At 44.7% G+C, this 21,658-nt stretch overlaps 1 protein-coding gene across 2 annotated transcripts; it reads right to left on the bottom strand.

Annotated features, from left to right (window-relative positions):
- Positions 1-269: 269 nt before the first annotated feature.
- Positions 270-21,336, bottom strand: LOC133969754 (proto-oncogene tyrosine-protein kinase Src-like). Of its 2 annotated transcripts, XM_062406417.1 has the most exons (13): positions 20,723-21,336; positions 12,099-12,380; positions 10,487-10,586; positions 9,012-9,029; positions 7,998-8,096; positions 7,630-7,733; positions 5,509-5,658; positions 5,229-5,384; positions 4,469-4,648; positions 4,306-4,382; positions 4,020-4,173; positions 3,703-3,834; positions 270-3,243 (listed from the first exon to the last, which is right to left on the bottom strand). In XM_062406417.1, exons 2-13 carry the CDS (start codon positions 12,370-12,372, stop codon positions 3,035-3,037), a joined length of 1,653 nt encoding a protein of 550 aa, XP_062262401.1. In that variant the 5' UTR covers positions 12,373-12,380; positions 20,723-21,336; the 3' UTR covers positions 270-3,034. The 2 variants fall into 2 exon arrangements, with proteins under 2 accessions (XP_062262401.1, XP_062262411.1); XM_062406427.1 differs by lacking the exon at positions 9,012-9,029.
- Between the last annotated feature and the right edge of the window lie 322 nt (positions 21,337-21,658).

Here is a 21,658-nt window from a genome sequence, read left to right on the forward strand (position 1 = left end):
GTTTAAACTTTCCCTTCATACAATCTCAACTTCACTGATTATTTCAACTTTTCAGCAAAAATTTTCTTTAGAAAATGCATCTTTTTCTCATAAGATTTAATTTGACTCTTTGAAATTCTGTGTCGTAATAATTCCGTGAATACCGACGCTCTCGTCTCACGCTCACTTCTCTAAACTCGTTGCTCTGCGAGGACGTGACTCATCCCTGTGGCCGTGGGATGTCTCCAGGTTGAAGGACAGCACGCACACCAGCACACGTCTTATTAAAACACATTTGAAATATAATTTATTGCACAACATAAGATCAACATAGAGTGGCACGATACCCATTTCAATCCCGTTACATCAGAAAAAACAAAAAAAAAGACAAGTTCTTACAAAATGCTCACACCTTCGGTTTAAGATTGTTTTTTTTTACTTAAGAACAAAATGGCCATAAAATTGCAAGATCAGACCAAACTGCATAGATTTATAAAAAAATGAACAAAACAAAGAAAGGCCGAGACATTTAAATATGGCACAATCAGACCTTGGCTACTCATACTTGTCATGAGCCCGTCCACTTCGTCCCAGTGACTTACAGGAGGTTCAGTGCTTTGGAACAAACGGGGGGGGGGGGGGGGGGGGGTTCCCAATTCAAAAGAGGAAAACACTTATTATTTTAGAAACATGTGTCGAACCCAATTTTTTAAATTGTCTTTTTGCAGATACAGATTTCAAACAGAGTATGATTTTATATTATTAAGTCCAATAATTGAAAAAAATTAAATGAAACATTCCATAAGCCTCATTTCCAGTCGCGTCTTATCTTTATGAGACTGTTTTGGGAGCAGGCGTGTGCGTCACTGTAAAAACGTCAGAGTGCAGGTGCACGTAAAGAAGAACTGTACAAAAACAAATTACATGATCGTCACAGTCATTTCTAGATACTATTTACATCTTTGACTTCATTTTTCATCTCGTACAACAGCCCAAACTCACTTTGTCCTCGTGGCTTCAGAGTCAAACACGTTACTGATTAATGGCCGTCGTCTTTCATCATCGATTCTGGGGGGGGGGGTTGCTGCACGTGGGCCATCCTCTCTCTCTTATTGCTGCATGACTCGTGTTTTGTGTCTTTATATTATTCGTTGGTATTAATCTATAATCAGATCTACTGTTTCTGCATCAACTACGTCATAGAATCCAAACCACCATGAAATGTGTGACACTCAACATAAATACCTGCCATTTGAAAGTGGCGAACATGAATGAAAATCAACCTTAAAGAGCTACAGTATATGTACAGTATGAGTGAGAACTGGCAGCAGTGGATAGCAATACAAAATTAAAATCGGAAGTTGATGGCAAAAAAGGTTCCTAAGTCTGTATATATGATCCCCTCACCTCACCTGGACCTCGAGTTCAAAGGAAACATACACATGTAGATGTACATTACAGCATAAATACAAACCCAGCCAGTGGTCAAAGAGAATAAAACGGCACAAAAGCATGCTAACTGGTCTCAAATCACCTCTCATAGCAAGTCATAAACACAGTTTTTTATTAGGGTTACCTGATTAAAGTTTTACAGTTTCATTGGGGGCAGCCTGGTTGCATATTTGTTTATGGTCGTAACAGCTGGGAAGTGAATAAAGACCTTCAGCAAACAGTGTCAGGTTGATCCGTCCTGTCTGCTCACGCACACAACGCGTCCCGGGGGAAATGGTGCAAAGTTTAAAAACCCAAATGAGCCAGTTGATAGTAAAACAGTATATACATGGACAGCAGTAAAGAAATGCGATTCGTTTGGCACAGAACTCAGCAGACTCGCACTCTCAGGGTCTTCCCGTCTTGAGCCGAATCTAATAATAGGAATCGTTTTTTTTCGGTGGCCGAGTCGGCGTCTTTGTGGGTCACATGAATGTTTCACGGCCGATTTACGCCTCCGAGGAAATGAGCTGGTATCTGTTAAAAACCGCTCTGCACCGCCGATACAGCAGTGCCCATTATTTTCAGGGAAACTTTCCAGTTAAATCAAGATCAATCAACGACAAGCATTCAAACGCTAAATGGATTTGAATCGTCGCCGTGGTTTGGATCCAGGAGGCTGGAACGCCTGTTCAGCACGTGTCAAGAAAAACATGGAGTAAACGAGAGATAAAGACCCAAAGTTTTATTGAAATTGAAACCAATTTCCAGCGTAACAGCACCTGCCTGTAGTGGTAAATGTATCCTGGAACCACCGCGATATTGATTCTAACAAACTCCTCCGTTCACAATCGGAGGAAAATAAAGAGAAAACAGGAACTTGAATCTGCTACCGACCCACACGTGAAACCAGGACGTTTATTATCCGAGGAAACATAAATAAAAGATGCAAAGAAGAGTTCCAGGAGTTATTTGGAGACACTTTGAAGAAGCAGCACTTGAGAAAAACTGGAGAGAGATACTGAAAGTCAGACAGAAATAGAGAGAGGCAGAAAGGAGATAAGGGACGTTTTGAGAGAGACTGACTTTCCTTTGGCACCTGAGCCTCAGCGGCAGTGCTCTTCTGTGGGGGGGGGACGGGACCGGACCGGGGTGAGCAGACGCGACAGAAGAGCAGAAGAGGGAGGTGTCGTTAAACAGCTCAGGCTCGGCACAAATATCCTCCCTTGGCCTTCTCTCTTGCTCCGCCCTGAGTCGGTTCCTCCCACTTCAGTGGCACCTTTCAAAAAAAAGAAAAACACGTAACCGCAAGAGTAGTCCCTCAAATCGAATCAGAGCTTTTTGTCCAGCAGGAGTTCTCCTCTTACAGCTACAGGAGAACCTAGAGTAAACAGTGAGTGCTTTCAGGGAGGAGGTTCTCCGGGTTCTTCTGCGGCAGCACGGAGGGGATTTTTCTGTCAGTGCTTCTCTCGGTTTTGCTTCCACAGAAGAATCTGAAGTTCCTCCCAGCTGAGTTTCACAGGCTGGGATCCTCTCACAGGCGTTCCTCTGAGGTCGGTTAGTGCAGATCGTTCTGTGTGGAGGTTCTCCACTCCCCCCCTCGGGTTCGGTTCAGTGTGTGGTTCTATAGGTTCTCCCCTGGCTGATACTGGGGTTCTGTGGAGGTGAAGTAGTCCTCTAGGAAGCCCTGCAGGTACTCAAACGTGGGCCTCTCCTCCGGGTCCTTCCTCCAGCAGGAGAGCATGAGCTCGTGCAGGGAGCTGGGACACTCTGCCGGGCAGGGCATCCTGTAGCCGCGCTCCACCTGGTCCAGCACCTCGCGGTTCACCATGCCTGCCGAGAGGAACAGGAAGTGAGATTTAGAGGTAGACAGAACCCTTTCATTCAAAATAAAATCAATATTTGATGGATGAAATCAGCAAAACACCAACATTAAATTATGCTTGATGTTTATAATTTATAAATATACATTTCTACAATGTTAAATTATCTATTCTGTAGATTTCCTAATTTTTAGGGCTGCAGTTAAGTCTTCATTAATTATACATTATTGATATTCTTACATCTATAATCTATCAGAAAACAGTTCAATAAATATTCCTTCCTCGATCACATAAGATTTAAATAATCACAACAAATCCTCATATTTCAGATTCTGGATCCGCTGAGTAGTTAATCGACGAGTTGCCATCCAGCTGATTGTTTGAGCTTGTTCTATACCAGAATCTCTTGTTGAGTGGGCATCTGTTTGGTTTTATTATACATGTCTCGGTTGGTTTGTGGACAGGTTACCTGGATAGGGGACTCTGCCTTTAGTGGCCAGCTCTGTGAGAAGCACACCAAAGGACCAGACGTCCGACTTGATGGTGAAGCGACCGTACAGTGCTGCCTCTGGTGCCGTCCATTTGATTGGGAACTTAGCTCCTAAAGGGTCAAAATGATAAAAATAATAAAAAATAGTTACAAGTATGTAAAGTTTAAACGCAAGATGCTGCAGAAAACAGAAGAAAAAACACGTCGGTTCAGATTTTCTCCAACGTGTCTTTTCAGCTTCGTATTCACAGAATCTTAAGACTGGTCCTCTCTGGAAAGACGCAGCGTGGACTCACCTTGTCTCGCTGTGTACTCGTTGTCTTCGATGAGTCTTGCCAGACCAAAGTCGGCCACTTTACACACCAGGTTTTCTCCCACCAGGATGTTGGCTGCGCGCAGATCCCTGTGGACGTAGTTCATCCTCTCCACGTACGCCATGCCCGCAGCAATCTGGACAGACCGGGCGAGGAAAGAGATTTGATATTAATACGAATTATATTGAGGGTTTGAGTGTGTGAACTCTGGGTGGTTTTATGGGGTAGAGCACGATAAACTATGTGACAGAAACTTGTGTAATTTTACCTGAGAGGACATGTCAACCAGCTGAGGCAGACGAAGCATCTTCCCTGCGTCCCCTTTCAGGAAGTCCAATAAGCTCCCTGTGAACACACGACCAGAGTTACAGTATTAAACGTTTAACGACTACAAAACCAGATATGTTGGCCACCACTGAATTCTGCATCACCATGGCTCATGTACTCTGTCACGATGTAGATGGGCTCCTCGGACACCACGGCGTACAGCTGGACCAGCTTCTCGTGCCGCAGCTTCTTCATGACCTGTGCTTCCTGCAGAAAGGCCTCCGGGGACATGGTGCCGGGCTTCAGGGTCTTGATGGCTACTCGCGTCGTACCGTTCCACGTACCTGTGAGGAAACAGGGTTGTTAGGTTCAGCGTCCAACTTCTTAAATAAAGCTCTTGAACTCCTCTTGTCATAATATGGACTTAAAAAGGAACAGTTTGATACTTTCCTCAAATTTGCCCTTTGATAAAATAGGCAGCTGGTCAGATTAGCTTAGCATAAAGACTGGAAACACGGGGAAACAGCTAGCCTGGCTGTGTCCAGTGGTATTAATTCTTACTCATCTTATCCTATATTATCTATACAAAAACCTAAGAGTAAAACAAAGAGTTGAGAGGTTTGACCAAGACTAACACAAAATATTATTCTAGTGATCATTAGAGGAGCCTTTACTGTGCAGATCTTATACTAGCCTTATATTTAGCAAGCACACAATCTTCTCATCTCCACCAGGAAGCAAATATCCCCCTAAATATCAAACCATTCATTTAATTTAAGGTATAATATCCTTTACCTAGGATTTCCCTCAATAATAAACTTTAAGAAAAGTGCAATCCATCTCTTTGTTTTGTACATTCAATGTAGGACCTGTTTTAGGGGTTCATTTAATTTGTGTAGGAAGGGGAAAGTGTGGCGCACTAACCCATCCAGACTTCTCCAAAGCAGCCCTGTCCCAGTTTCAGGTCGAGGCGCAGCGACTCGCGGGGGATCTCCCAGGCGTCCCTGGCCAGCCCCTGGGTCTGAGGTTTGGCCACTGGACACACGTCTGAGAGAGCGTGGCACAGCCCATCGGAGTGCTCTGAGGGAGGGAGGAGAACGAAAGAGGAAGGGCGGGGTTAGAGCAGCAGGGTTGTAAAACGGTTAAACACCACAGATATCGACATTGGTGAGCTGCTGTAAAGTGCCCGTGTCTGTTTACTCACTGCGGTAGTGGAAGACTAGTTGCTGTAGGCTGGTGAACTGGGTGCGGGAGGTGATGTAGAAACCGCCGCTGTCCAGTTTCCTGATCTTGTAATGTTTAACATTCAGGCCTTTGGTGTTGTCATAGTCCAGCACTGACAGGCAGTAGGCCCCTGAAGGAGGAGGACAGACGGAGACAGGTTAGAACAATAAAAGCACGAGTCCCTCGGCCTGTGCGACAGCTGCTCTCTGGAGTTTTCCGAGCAGCTGTGCTCGGCCCCTCGGGGACCCTGAAGTTCAGCTAACACTTCATCTCCTTGTTCATGGACAAACGCTCGACAACTCTGAGTTCTCTGAGTGTTGAACAGAAAATATTCATAAAACTAGAGTTTTGTTTTTAAAGAAATGAGAAAATGACATAATAACAAAGTGACATAATCCTATTCCATCAGAAAGTAATGATTGAAAATAAAACCTAACAGTTGGTTAAAACAACCCAACTTATATGAATGTGGTTTTTAAGAGGTGGTTCAGAGTAAATAGAAAATTAAGTAGTTTTCCTGCCTCATGGTCATAATCCTCCACCAACCACTCACCTAAAGGTTGATTATCTCAGCTCCTGAGTTTTGAAGTATAATAAAGTCAAGAACAGGATCTTTACAGAATATTATGATGATATTTTGAAGTGTACCTTTGACCCTTAAGATTAAAAATAGCATCTTTTTCATTATATCATCATTTAATGATTTTATCCCTGCAGACATTTGTCATAATTAGGTTAAGTTAGGTCAAAGTGTTCATCCTTAAGAACAAGTGAACGTTTGCCTGAATTTGAAGAATCTTTCTCAAATCTCATTGGAAACACAAGAAGGGGTTAGGGTTAGCTAAAGGGCCTTCATGCCAGGTATGGACCCAACAACAACAACATTAAGTTGATGACATTTTTCAGTTTATATATGTGAGCTGAGGTCCTCTGACATTACCCATTAACTATAACTAACAGCAGTGGGTCACGACTTGTGTTCTTGTATCCTGCTCTAACATGATATACACACTCAAGGCAACATGTGACCTGCAGGCCTCAGCTCATCCATCACACTGTCAACCTCACATCTAATACACTGACATCTAATACAGGACACATGCTGACGCCATCACTCCTCCTGCCAGAGCTCCTCCTTCTCCTCCCCCCTTTCCTTCGAGTCTCCCCCTTTTACTGTTATACCCGCTCTGTGTACGCCCCCCCCCCTCCCTCAGTGTGTGTGTGTTGGGAAAAGAGGGACTCAAAGCCGGGGGGAAATCCAGCACCCTCCTTGGCTGACCTAGTTCTGGCAGTGATTCACCCCTCTCCATTCACAAGCCCCCACTTCACTCTCCCTTTCCCCCCCACACACTTCCTCCAAAACAAGCCCCCTACTGAGTCCACCTATGTCACAGGGACAAGCTCTCACTCTCAAAGAAAGACAAGACCGTAAATCTCTGCCACAAGCACAGTGGGTGAAAGTTAACAAATGGCTTGATTAGGGGAATTCTGCTTGGTAAATTAAGTCCCTGAAGAACTCGTTTCAAAAGGAGGATCACATCCGCAGAACAGGGAAAGCTCCCGGGACACTGAGGAAGTGACAAGACTTCCTGTGAGTGCAAAATAAAATGTTCCAGTTTTTAATAATCATGTTGTGTAATGAGAATTGTGTTGGATAATGCATGCTAACAACACCTATTTCTTACAAGTTCCTTATTTTACAGCTTGATTAGAGCTGCAACAAAACAAATCTTTAAATCTACTACTAACAATTTCATCTATGCATTAAATACAGAAGCTGAAAATACTTTAAACATTTCTCAGGTTATGACTACTAGTCACTAGTTCCATCTTTCCATTATCGTTACCACTTCTCCTTTCAGGGTCCCCTGAATCCAACCAAAGTTCCTTACAGCAGCAGAAGACATCTTTCTCTCTATTGCAAGTCAGTGAACCATCTAAATGACCTTTGAAGCAGTTTGAAGGTAAAATAACTTCAATGTTATTTTAAACACTTCTCAAAATAGCTGAGAGTCCCAGATGAAACAATAAGAAAGGCAGAAGGAGCCAATAGAACCAGCTTGTTAACAACAGTGGACCCTGCGGGATGTGAACCTCTCACCTTTAGTGGTCTCGCTCTCCCTCACCAGGAAGGTTCCTCGTCTGTTCTGCAGGTTCAGAAGGAGCCGCTCTGAATCCCGACGAGTGATCTTCCCAAAGTACCACCTGCAGAAGTGGGCCACAGAGAACAAGATCAGCGAGAGGCTACTACTGTGTGACTGGAGCAGTCGGGCAGAGACACACTTATAGACGACTGTATAGGACGGGACATGTGCAGGGACAGCGTCTCCAAACTCTTTGTTTTAGCTTCTAGACAGATCCTTGTTTTCTATCTTTAGGTTTTACACTGACAATGACTTTAAATCTCTGTAAGGAACGAAGAACTACAAAACAAAGATCGAGAGTGACACAAGGAGGAGGGTAATGTACTCTTCTGCTTGGATGGAGTCGGACGGGGCCACGTAGTTGCTGGGGATATAACCGCTCTCGCCCGTCGTCAGGGAGCGAGCGAGCCACCAGTCCCCTTCTCTGAAAAAGAGAGGGAGAGAGAGGAGAAAGAGAGACCAAAGACAGTCAATAACAAACAGAAAACTGAGAGGAGATACGTTTACTATTCTTTAGTTTAATCATCTGCCAATTTTAAGATACAAAATGCTGAAAAATATAACACTGTTGTTCTTAAGCTTATTTTTAACTGACAACAAATTCAACGAAAATACCAAAACAACAAATACCACACTGAGCTCCCTGTCGTGTCAGCGGATTAAATCCCAAACCCACTGGTCCCTACTAAATCTTTCAGATTGTAACTTTGAGCCAAATATACTCAGACAATAGTAAATGCTGAGGAAAATCTACGTCACCAAAACAGGGTATGTGTGATAAACTAAAAACAAAGTCATATTTTAATATTATTATCATTATAATTATTATCTGGCTTGAAACCAGAATTTTTTCACTGGATTTGTTGCCAATAAGAACTCATTAGCATTAGGCGTCTCCTTTAAATATTATTCTAAATATCTGCACAACAGGATGATTCACATTTGACACGTCTCAGGGAGAAAGTCTATATCTGAGAAACGTTTATCCTTGACTGAAGACCAGCATTGTTCTTTATCAAAAAAAAGACATTGGAAAATTGGTGTTTTACAAAATGCTGATTTCTTTCCACACCATAAAGTGCAGTGATGTGAGGAAAAACAGATTGTTAAGAGAGGAAGTAGACGGACACATGCAACCTTTTGTTCCACACGTGGTTCCCCCCCCCCCCAGCTCACATTTAAGGCTTTAAACTGTATATCCAGATTTATGAATGCACCAAATCACTCCCCAATTCATCAAAGTGACGCTACGAGCTTGACCAGACAAATCCGTGCAGCAGCAGAGGGACTGTGAACAAAAGGTTGCAGGAGATTTCTTATTGCATTAAGTGTTACTGACCTGAAGCTGTACTTTTTCCTAGGAGAAACCATGAAGCATGAGAGAGAAAGAGAGGGGGGAGAGATAACAGACACGGCAGACACATCAAAACACGGCAAGGAGACGCAACGACGGCAAAGCAGCACAGAGAGAGAGAGAGGAGCCGGATGTGGGACGACACAGCGGGGGGGCACAGGCTGCAGGGCTTTCTAACTTTTAACTTTCATTTGTAATATTTCTTTCAATTCCACAATAGAAGCATCTGATTTACTTTGCATGAATTCCCCACATCGCGGGGGGGGGGGGTTCTTCTGGACTCACTGACACAGTCTCACTCAAGATCTCTTCATGCTTTGTAATGTAGACGTCCTGTTTCATTGTTTAATATTAATGAAAGATGAATTCATTATGTTTTTCCAGCCCCTGCTGTGTAGTCCCACGCTATATGTGTATTAAAAAAAAACAGCAGACCAGACTTATGGCAGGTTATGGAAAGAGTGCAGAGGAAAAGACAAAACAAAACACCATTGTTTTGATGTTAAACACGTGTGTGTGTGTGTGTGTGCGTGTGCGAGTTAGGCTGTGGACGCTTTCACTTGGAAACAAATGCACAATTCTTTTTTTTATTTGAGTGAAATCTATGTTCTGTAGCTTCAGGGGCCAGAGTGGAAATATTGCCATGACAGATTTGTGTCTCAGGCTACATCCAACAGCTATAGCTTCCACACTAACACACCAGAAGACGTATATGCGTGTGTATGTGCTGGTGTACACAGAAGTGTTGGTACACTGGTTGCAGAAGTGTTGGTCTCCTACACATGTCAGCAGTTGTATCAGCTGTCGGAGAAGACAACACAGCAGCCGAGGTCAAGGCTGGTTGTTGTCCTCCGGAGGGGGGGGTTATGTGATGGTATCCTGACAAATCAGTGAAGGCTACGTCATGATTGAAAAGACCCAATCAGCAAACAGCAAAGTATCTACGCAAGAATTCTTGTGTTCGATCTTTCCCGGAGTTTTCAAGCTAAAGCAGGGCCACCATGCGTTTCCCAACTACTCTGTTTTTGCGGCTCTGAAGCTAGTGGTGTGGACTCCAGGTGAATCTGTAGCAGGGTTTAATCATCAGATGAAATCACAGTGTGGATTGCAGCCTCAGTGATTGTGATGACGACAGTTGTGCTGGGAATGTGTCTGCTCTGCTTTCGTCAACAGATGGGAGGAATCAGTGTCTGGCGTCCACAGCTACCGACTGACTCCCACTGTGTTCATTCACACACTCGATTCTGCAAGCTCACATGTGCGTCCACAAATCTGCTCATTTAGATTTTTGTGAAGTTGTGGCAAGAGAGAGAGAGACAGAGAAAGAGAGAGACACAGAGAGAGAGAGAGAGAGAGAGAGAGAGAGAGAGAGAGAGAGAGAGAGAGAGAGAGAGAGAGAGAGAGAGAGAGAGAGAGAGAGAGAGAGAGAGAGAGAGAGGCACAGAAGACGTGATTCTTACGTGTTGTTGACAATCTGCAGCCTGTCGCCTTTCCTAAAGGTCAGATCAGACGCTGTCCGTGACTCATAGTCATACAGCGCCACAAATGTAGTCACACCTCCTGCAGGAAACAACACAAATACACACAAACATGTGAGGAATATATACTATATTTAGGGAACAATGTAATTTAAGCAGTGGAACTTCCCTTTTTCTGCTCCTATTCACGTTTAACTTCCATAATCCAGCTTTAACAATTCAAATCAAGCCCTTAATAATAATTTGCTCTCTCCACTGGAACGCTATAAATCTATTTCGCCCCGCCGCTCCACATCTGTATGAATCTATTTGCCAAAGCCTAATGAGAAATATCGACGCCCAGACTCGCTTGTGACCGATCGCCCGTGAAGGACAGAGCCATCATATCAAAAGGTTTTCCATTTTCTGCTTAGCGTTCCCCCCCTTTCCTTTTGATGAACCTGTGATCTGAGGCTGGGAACACTCCAGCTCATCATCGATCGGGTCATTAGATGCACGGCGGGGAGAGGCGGCCAGCGGAGCCGCTGCCGACGCACCAGCAGCATCTCCGCTCTCCAGATACAGGCAACATTAACCTCAACCATCTGGCCGGGCTTGACAGACTAAACAATCTAAACAGACTTCAAAGTCCAAGAGGAGGTTTAAAGCCTGTTGACGGCTGGTGCTGGGAAAAAGAACAACAACTTGCCGATAGCGCTCTGTGATAATGGAACTGACTGTGAATCCTTGCTTTAGATGCTAGGCTCTTTTCTAACTGAAAGCAGGTCTACGGGCTGAGATAAGTCATGATTGCTTTGGTTATAATTTGTTTCTGAAGAAGCAGCTCAACAATTTTCTTGCCAAGTCGAGTCAAATGAGAAGATTGATAACACATCTGTGTGTGAGATGAAGCTGGAGCGAGGTAACAGCTCAGCACAAAGTGACTGGGAATGGAAACCACCCGCCTGCCTCGGTTTAAAAGGTGAAAAAGAAAAATGATTCACACAAATTAGACGCTTGAGATAAAGAATGAGGAGTTTCCAGCTCTTTACACTAAACTCACTGGTTGCTGTAGCTTCATATTTAGCACACACACATGACAGTGGTATCCATCTTCTCATCTGACTCTCAACAAGACTAAACACAGATGGATTTCCCGAAATGTGGAACTATTTTAAAGAGCATTGTCACCATTTACAGTCCCACTCTTTCTTCCTCAAAATGACATTTTTAAAAGGTTTGTCACCAAGAAAATTTCCCTCATGGACTAAAATAGTTTAAATGTTCTACACCTTCCAGTCTCATTTCCCCCTCACAGCTGTTGAGGAAACTTTTCCAGCTACTGAGCTCCACCCACAAGTTACCAGGATTGGTTTCTTAGGTGTGTGACATCACCACCACCTGCTTTTTACTGCAGCTTTATGGTGGATATACATGGTGCTGCTTATTAACAATATTTATTTTTTCATATAAAAGACCCAAGGGGGACATTTTCTGCATGTATGAAAACTTGATTTTCACTGGAGGGGGGACTTAAAAATGTCAAACTCAAGAACAGAACAGTTCATTTCCTTAGTACGTCCAAACTTAACCAATCTCACAACATGTCCCTTACCTGCCAGAGGTCCCCTGTGGGGCGAGGTGATGGTGCCCGTGTGGTCCACTCCTCCGAAAAGAGCCAGCTCAGGAGTGTTCGTCGGCGCGTGGTGGTGCTGCCCTGGATGCCCCCGCCTCCCCGTGCCGACCGCAGGGCTCCTGTTGGGGGTCTGCGTCTGCTGGGAGGGGCCCAGGTGGTGGAAGCGCCCGCTGTCTGAGCCTGTGCCGATGGTGCCGTCCAGGCTCATGGAGCGCTGGCCCGGCTCCTTGGGCTTGCTCTTGCCCGCCCCCATGTGCAGACCTGGGACGAGAGCCAGAGATGAGTATGACTGCAACACTTTAATTCCCAGGGGATAAAAACCAGGCGTCTTTTGCATCGTTAATATCTTTGTGTGGTTGCCAAAGAGGACGGAAATGATTAGTCGACTCTGACAGAATAATAACTGCCAACTCTTTTTATTCATTCATTACATGATAACATCCATTTGTGTTTTTTCTAAAGCAAAAAATATTTGACTTGAAATCTGCTGCTTCTCTGCTTTATGTCTGTGTTATCTAAATATCTTTAGATTTTTGTAATGGTTTGCCCGAACCCTTATGGTCAATAACAAAACTAATAGTTAATTGCGAAACTAATTTAATAACTTTTATCCTCAAATCACAACTTTTCTTATTAAAAAGAACTGCCCGATTGTTCGAGTTCTGTGTTTTACAAAACTCAACTAACAGCTGCCATCAAGTAAAAAAAAATATAGCTAAGAAAAGAAAATTAGATGCAAAATCAGTTGATAATAAAAGCCAACTTAATTAATCCTTTACTTTCAAGTACAACATATTTTATGAATGCTGCCTGTAATAACTTCCAATTCATGCAGACAGAAGATTAAAACAGGAACAGGAACTGACTGTTTTAAGTTTCTTTTCGTTGCCCTCTCTTAATGAAACGTGCACCGAGCCTCGCCCTCGTCTCCGGAGCCTCGTCCGGCCCTTGGAGCCGTTCCAGCTTCGGTTAGAAACGTTAAGCATGCAAATACTCCGAGAACAGGACACCACGCACCAGTCGACACACATACGTTCAAGGTCATTCCTATCTGTTGATTCAATCTGCTCCGAATCAATAAGCATCTGCGAAAGGGAAACAAAGCTTCAATCAAAAGAGCCCTGGTGCCGGTGAACAGACGCCACAGTAGCAGCTTGGTGTCCTGCAGATAATTGTCTATTGTGAGCTGATAAATGCAACAAGTCAAGAGCGCACTGTCATCAAGAGCCCAGACAAAGACAAACATGCTCAGACAGTCAAGTGCAGCCACAGAAAGCTGGAGTGTCCAGTCCCCCCCCCCCGCCAAGGCCCTGGAGAGTGACTCACTGTGAGGCTGGCTACCTCAGGCCAGCTGAAAAACACAGACGGTCACACACACATGAAACAGCCTTGTTCCTGTAGGAGGGCAGGCAGTCTCACTTCCAGACAGAGGGTATTCACCATATATGAAGATGTGTGCGTCTGTGAGTGTGTGTTTATGTGTGTGTGTGAGCAGCTGTTCCTCCGTCTTTGGGAAACAAGACTCTGTCGCACACCCAACCCTCGGCCACAGTTGCGTCTCACATCCTTTTTCAAACACATGCATGTGTTGGTGTAAGAGTTTCCGACACACTTGTGCGAGTCTGACTGCAGAAGGACGAGGAGAGAGCGAAGAACACATGAGGAGCAAGGAACTGGCAGTGGCTGGAAAAAGAACGTGTGGGTGGCTGTTGTTGTGTACTGCACGGACAGCTGAGGCTTAGTGGGTGTTTTTAAGTGTAATGTGCAACCAGAACATAATTACACAGGTACTGGGATTCTCAGAGATACAGAAGGATCCCACTGCGGGGGAGTGTGGGCGTGTAAGCTGCCGAGTGTGTGCGTGAGCGAGCGCGAGAGATGTCAAACAAACACGTACAGTCATGCAAGCTTTGATTCAACCCTTGCCAGTATGAAATCTGGCTCCCCGGGGGGGCTAACGTTTCCCATGGTGCAACACTGAGTCACACAGAGAAGGGCCTGCAGGAAAAGACGGACAGGACTGGGTGAACCGAGTGACCAGTGACCTGCCTCTGCCTCTCACGTCTACCAGAGGATCCAGGAGAGCCCAGACGAGTGCAAGACAAAACACCATGAAAAACACAGGGATTACAGCCTTAGCAGATTTAAAGCAGTAATGGAGGCACTTATGCAACAGATATATTTAGCAGCCCCACGTAGTCAATATATGCAAACAAACAGATTCTCGAGGTGCTGGAATCTGAGGGAAGAAAACGATGATCGTCTTCAAACAGCCGATGCTGCTAAAACACTAACTGCTGATGTGCATTAAATGTGGATACATGCAATTCAACCACCGGGTAAATTTAGAGGAGACAAACAAATCAGCTGAAATCCAACTGAAAGTCAAGTTACTTCAAGTTGAACTACGCCGACTGATTAGAAGCTCTTCACAGGCTTAGATTTGGGACTTCCTCCTGATTCCTGCCATTACCGACCCAGAGCCGCATCACAGATCTGCTTAGTGAACTAAAGTAAGTCCAGAGTGCAGAGGTAAACGGAAAAGAAGCTAGATCGATAAATCAAATCATAATTTCATAAAGCAGGTATTCAGACATCACAATTTGTCTCATAGGGCTTAACAAGCAATCCTGCGAGCCGCCTCCACTTCTCTCTCTTCTTCTATTGTCTGATGCCGTCTCAACTTCAAGCAGTTGGATCAGACGGTGATCCGAGCCACCGTTCACACCTGTTATTTTAGTTCTGACTAAACTGAAAGTAGGCAACAGCACAGTTTCGTAAACATTAACTCTAGTTGTGTATGATCTTAAGCTTCAATAAAACCATATCTATAAAACATCAGAAAACACTTAAAATGCTCATCACAATTCCCTGAAGCCCAATGTGATTTCTTTAAATGTCTTGTTTTGTCCAACCAACAATCCAGAAAATATATAAATATATTATACTGTAAAACAAGCAAATTCATCACTTTCTCAACTCAATGATTAATTGAGTGTTTGGTCCGACAGGATTAGAGAAGAGACTAATCATCAAGTGCCAGCACACACTGATGAGAAGAGCTAATGCTCCTCGACTGGCTCTGCATACAGATCCTGATTCAGTGATAGCGGCACTCGTGTCCTTTGAGAGTCGCAGTGCACACAGCGTCCAACGCCTCCCACTGGCTCTCCTCAGGACGCTGCACTCACAGCAGAATACCCTTGAAAGCCTCAGAGCCTGCACGTGTAAACAACAGAGCGGAGCCCCACGCCTCTTCCTAATATGGAGTCAAAATGACCCTACGTCAAGAAGTGCTAACATGTAAGTCCGTCCAACACAACGCATCGGGGAGAACGAACATGACTAATAAAGATCTGATAAACAAATTTGATATTGTCAAATCTGAGGAATGGGAAATGAAGTGAGTTGTTCCATCCAAAAAGGAACACGGAGGAATGTGGGGGAACCAGATTGCACCACAGCGCTACATGGCTGCCAGACACTGCAACAAGAACAGGCACCTGAGCAGCGGGGGGCCAGGATGAGGGGAAGGAAGCGAGGAGGAGGATGGAGCCGGGGGGGGGGGGGGGGTGAAGGGGTAACAAAGAAGCCCTTTTTTTGTGGTTATATCTTATTTCAAAAGGAAAAAAGATGTTTTGACTGATAAAACATCAATTATTAAATCCTGATGATTACATTGACTGATTTCATTTGATTGGTGCATATTTGGAATGTTTTTTGCTAATAATTATTTCTAAATTGATCTATCATTTAAAGCTACATGGGAAGCATTTCTGGTGTGAATACAGATTTGCTGATCATGTGAAATACAACTGTGCCTTGTATGAAGCTAGTCCACAGTTAACTTCATATAGGCCGCAGTTTGAAATATATACAAAAAAAGTGAGCTAATGGAGTGCTGTGGAAGCTGAAGTAACATACACTCTATAAACAGATTCTAAATGTGAATATGTAGAGTCTGGAGGGGAGGGACCAGATGCCTCCTGGTTTCTAGTTCACATTTGAGTAGGTTTTGGTCGTCTTCAGGTAAACACTCCAGTGTGGAGAGCAAACTGGGTATCGAGGAGCGTCAACATTCAAGGTATCCGTATATATCGACTACAAAATCCTTGGTATCGTGACAATACCAATGTAATCTTTCTATATGGCGTCTCCTCTCTAACTCAACCCAGAATATGAATACGTGAGTGAATCCAGCTCCTGTAAGAGTCACTGCTCTGCAGCGAGCAGCACAGGTAGCTGCAGTGTTGTCAGGTTCACAGGATTTGATTAGAGAGAGTGTCTCTGCTCAGACAAGTTCTGAAATGTGAACTTGATTTACTGAGGTGAGTCAGTCTGTTCCGCTGCAGAGCAGAGGGACATCTCATCAGAGACACCTGTAACCGTGGTAACAACAAGGAGACGGAGACAAGTGAAGCCTCCACATGCTTCGAAGACAACGATTAAGAAGCTATGTAGGAAAATGAGTCTGGATTTTGAGAAACCTTGATATGTGACAAAGAAATAACAAAATTCAATTGACTTATATTTGGGCAGAATGGAATTTTATCCAAAGACATGAGGTCAACACTAAACCAAAAACCAGCCGAGCGATGATAAATAGAGGCTCGGCTCAAAAGCTGTTCTCTGAGTGGTTTGTCCCTCAGAAGCTGGAGAGCACTTCACTATCCGCACTACATTTATCACTAACCTGTGTCTCTCTCACTCTCAGTGTTGTTGACCAAGTGCTCTAAAATCTATAAAACTGTCTCGCCACGTGAAGTGAATACACAGGAAAACACTGTGGAGTGGATGGGGGGGTAGGGGGAGGGGGGGGTAGGGTGAGGGACACAAGCCGAGATGAAAGTTAATAAATCAGTCAGGTCCGAAAACACCTTTCAGAGGAACCACACATCAAGAGGATATTCTCATTATGTGTCATTTCTACATGTGCTTCAAACTTCCCCTTGGAAAATAACACAAACCCACACTGTCATTTCAGATCTGATATATGTACACAAATATGTACAAAAACTGTTTCTAGTCACTGCGAAAAGAAGTTGTGTTTTCACCAGGGTGACTCAAGCACTACCAAATGGATTTCAACAAAACATGGTCGAAGGATGGATCATGAGCCAAGAAAAGAAAACATTAAATCACAACGGGAGATAGGAAGTTTCTTGTTTTACATTATCACCCATCTTCCAGGAAATGACTCATGAATCTTGATGGAAAAAATCACAGTATATCAAGAGGAACTGATCTCAACGAGTGTGTGAAATTTGGTGCAGTAGGATTGAATTGAAGGGGACTGGTGGGCCCCTGGTGGAGCTACATGCTCTACTGAGGGTCACTGAAGTTGTGTTTCAGATGCAAGTGATCTCAGAACCCACAGTTCTGGCTCAGTGTAGAAATATGTTGTTCAGACAAATAATAATAATCTTTGACGGATTTTACCAGAGTCACAATCTTTTCAGGAATGATAGCAGCACGGAGAAGGATCTGTCCAGACTGACATGTCTCCACAACTGCTGCATTGACAATACTGACATTTTGCACAGACATTAATTATGATTACATGATCTGAATAACTACACTAAACGCTTTGTGTTTGGCTCCAGCACCTCAGCTAACCCCTTCAAAAGGATTTGAGCTGTACAGATAGATGATGGGTGGATAACATTAGCAAGACGGCAGCTGTAGACTCAGTTTCAGGGAACTGCAACTTTGGAAAACCCCTTTAGACTCCCTCATACTGCTGATGATACAAAGCTCTTTTTTCCCCACAGTATGAGGATCGTGGATTTGATCTCGCCAGGGGGGAATCTGTTCATAGCAGACATGGTCCGGACAGACATGACCGAGGGAGAAGATTAGGGTTAACATGCGAGTGCTGTTGTAAGACAGACTTGAATAACAATGGATGTTGCGTGCTCCCGGGCGTAACGCGTTTACCTCAGGCCTCCCAATCATCTGCCTGACTTATCTATGAGGGAAATTATCTGGTTGTATAATAGAAACTGAATGAACAATTAGCCTCGATGCTGAAGATCCATCCATCCATCCATCATCTACACTGCTTAACCTTTTGAGGATGCCAGAGGGAGTTGGAGCCGATCCCAGCGGACATTGGGCGAGAGGCGGGGTACACACTGGACAGGTCGCCGGCATACTGCAGCGCCATACAATAATTCACACACACACACACCTTCAATCTAATCTTACACTACTCTGCATGCCTTTGGACAGTGGGAGGAAACCGGAGTACCAGAAGAAAACTCAGGCAAACACAAAGAGAACATGCAAACTCCACAAAGAGGGACATGGGATCCAACAGTGCTAACCACTGGGCCCGATACTGAAGACCTATACTGTAATTGTTCCCAAATGTCAAATTGTTTGTTTAAATGCAACTTCAATCAAAGGGTAATGTAATGATGACACATTTCAAACCATGATTGTGTTTCCCTCACATCTCCTCTGCCTGATCACCATTTGTTCTCCTCCATCTGGGGGCCGAGCACACTACAGCCGCACAGATCTGCTGAGGCACACGAGCACATTTGGCCATGACAAACCTCACTGAGTCACAACAGACGGTAGCAGTTGCCACTGTGCTGCGGCGAGCGAGGGAGCTCCAGCCAATGTTTTCAGTCAAATGGGAAAATTACAGTTTGCCCAGGGGAGGGGAGGCGAGGGAGGAGGAGGAGGAGGAGGAGCGACGGCCGAACGATGGCTCCCTCAAGATCAAAATGAAAGGAAATGGGCACATTAGCGTCCCTGTCCCATCATGCTCTCTGCTGATGATGATAACATGAAGCAGCACAGTCCACATACATGTTTCATACGCACATCCTCTATAAATAGCCGGAGTCGGAGGGACAGAATGGGCAGTGGATTGAGAGAAAAGGGCCAAAGAGGAAACACTGCAGTCACTTGAACTATCAAATATCGTCCCATCACGGTCTCGTCCGGTCTGTTTCCCAAATGTTTCCGTTAACCCCTCGGGGCCCGTTTGAAGCTGTTCCACCTCACGTTCGCTCGTCCTCAGTGTCAAACACACAGATGACACGTGAGGAGGAAGAAGAGGAGGAGGAGGAGGAGGAGGAGGAGGAGGAGGAGGAGGAGGAGGGGAGATTGTGGCATTCAGCTGATAAAAACACACACTTCCGTTTGCTGTCTATCTTTCACTGGGGGCTCCGGCTGCAAATGATCCAGGCTCTGGGAAATGGCTGCTCCAGCATGATTGATGCTATGGACGAGGGCAGAGGTGGCCCATTCTAATATATATTCATGGATATTTCATTAATAACAGCACATGATCTATATTAAATTCACAGGCAGCATTTCTCTGTGGTTTCTCTGGGTTATTAGAATAAATTGAAGGTAATATGCATTCGTCTCGCAGCCTGTCTGACGATTGAGGCAAATTAAATCTGCAACACTTAATAAATTCATCAAACGGTCAATCAGCAGATCAGTGACACTTCGGAAATGAGAGTAACTGCTTCCTGTTTTGTTTTTTTCATGCTGGTAAATGTATATTATTGAGGGGGGGTTTCTAACTGAATGAAAAACAGGACATATGGAGACATAACCTTGAGGACCTGTAATGAGCCATTTCCTGTATATCTGTGACCTTTGTATGGATTAAACAATTTATCAGGACAACACTTGGCGGATGGATCAATAAAGAAAATGGTCTTGAGCTGCTGGGAAGATCAACACCAGTCTTTTACTGTCCTGGGAAAGACAACACTGTATTTTTATCCACTACACTACACAAACTAGGGAATTAGGATGTTTTTTCTCGTGCTGTATTGTCACAGTCCAGTCGCAGAGATCCAGTGTTGATCTTCCCCCTGTTTGTGTGACTTAATCCAACCTGAATCCACAGCCATATGGAAATGAGCTGGAACATGCCCCAAGCTCCAAACCGACAGTAAATAGATAAGCCACATAATTTAAATGCTATTTCCACGGGATTAAAAACACCAGTTGTTGTCAGCAAAGCAGCTTTTTCTTTTTTTTCAAAAGACACAAGGGGTGGGGTGGGGATGTGCCTGTGCCAGAGAAGCAGCTGTCAGGATGATAAAGGGAAGGGAATGAATCATAATAATAATACAAATATTTTTTTTAAAAGAGGGTTTAAAACATCCACGGTTTCTCAAAAGGATCCACGCCAGGTGCGTAAACGTGGATTTGTGAATGGGGGCGCGCGAGCATTGAAAGGCGACAATGCTGCTGCATGTGCGGCCTGATGAATCAAAACAGGTGCTGGTACAGCTCCATTTTGAATTTCGATGGATTGTTGGTCTCTCATTTGTTCGCCCGGTCCAATTTAAAGCGAGCGGGTCTGAGGATGGTTTTGGTTTTGAACGCGTGAGGCCGGGGGATGCTTTGTGTTTGGCGTGTCGCGGGGATCCGAGGTAAATCCTCAGAGACACTGGCACAAACGTGAGTGAATGAGTGGCCTGTGCAACAATGAGACCCAGCGTGAGAAGGGGGCTCCAGACTGGGAAATACGCAGCACATAAACCAGTATATAAACCAGTATAGAACCCCAAGCACCCGGTGGGAAATGATGAAGAAATATCTGGTTAGGTCTTCTGCTCACTCACCTTGGACGCGTCCGGAGGTTCAGCCCGAGCACCGGAGACGCGCAGCGAGGAACCGGGTTAGATCGGTGCGGCTGCGCTCATGAGACGGAGCGCAATGGAAGCGGGCGGCCAATTGCTGTGGAAACCTCGGACCGGCCACGAATCCCATTTAGCGGATCCCGGCTGAATCGCAGGAGGAGGAAGAGGAGAAAGATGAGGAGGAGGTCATGGTAGAAGCCGCGTTCAGGAGCAAAGGGCTCAGCTGCCGGGCGGCTGCGGTGGAGGGGGCCGGACAAACACCGGACCGACGGCGGAGTGAGAGAGCGGGCGAGCGGCCCCGTTCAGCTGGGAAGGGTCGGTGGAGCCGTGGGTTCATGCGACGCAGCAGGAAGGATGGTGGATGGAAGAAGAACAAGAGGAGGAGGAGGATGATGAAGAAGAAGAAGACATGGCTCGTTGGGAGAAAACCACGGGATCGTGCATCACTGGAAACAAATGACGAGTGTGGGCTTCTTCTTTTTTTTACGCTGTTTACGCAGCAGCGGTGGGAGTAAGAGGGATTCACGTCGCCTTGCGTAACTTGACGCCACCACGGAGTAGTAGAAGAATAAAAACATAATGAATGAATGAATAATAAAAATCATCATATCCTCTCCGCTCATATTTTGTTATTGTTATTTAACTGATAACACGCCTCGTTTTCACCAGATGACTTAGTGGAAAGGTCAATAGGTTGCTAAGCGACAAGCACATCGCTTTGAAGAGTTACGTTGGTTTTGACGTCAACGTTCAGATTCTGATGCCACGCCACGTGTTTAGGGATTTCTGTCCTCACATGAAACAGCTTCAATTAAAGTGAATTTTTTTGGAAGCTGTTACAAAAATCGATTCATGAACAAATTATAGGGCTAATTGATATTTTTCGAATAAAATGTTAATTACCTTATTAGCTGATAA

This window comes from Platichthys flesus, chromosome 2 (assembly GCF_949316205.1).
Source record: "Platichthys flesus chromosome 2, fPlaFle2.1, whole genome shotgun sequence".
Taxonomy (NCBI): domain Eukaryota; kingdom Metazoa; phylum Chordata; class Actinopteri; order Pleuronectiformes; family Pleuronectidae; genus Platichthys; species Platichthys flesus.

Coding starts and splice junctions, on each gene's coding strand:
- LOC133969754 (XM_062406417.1), bottom strand. CDS start 12,372: ATGGGGGCGGGCAAGAGCAAGCCCAAGGAGCCGGGCCAGCGCTCCATG. Junction 10,587..12,098: donor CCACAGGGGACCTCTGGCAG/GTAAGGGACATG, acceptor TGTTTCCTGCAG/GAGGTGTGACTACATTTGTG. Junction 3,244..3,702: donor AGGCAGAGTCCCCTATCCAG/GTAACCTGTCCA, acceptor TCCTCTCGGCAG/GCATGGTGAACCGCGAGGTG.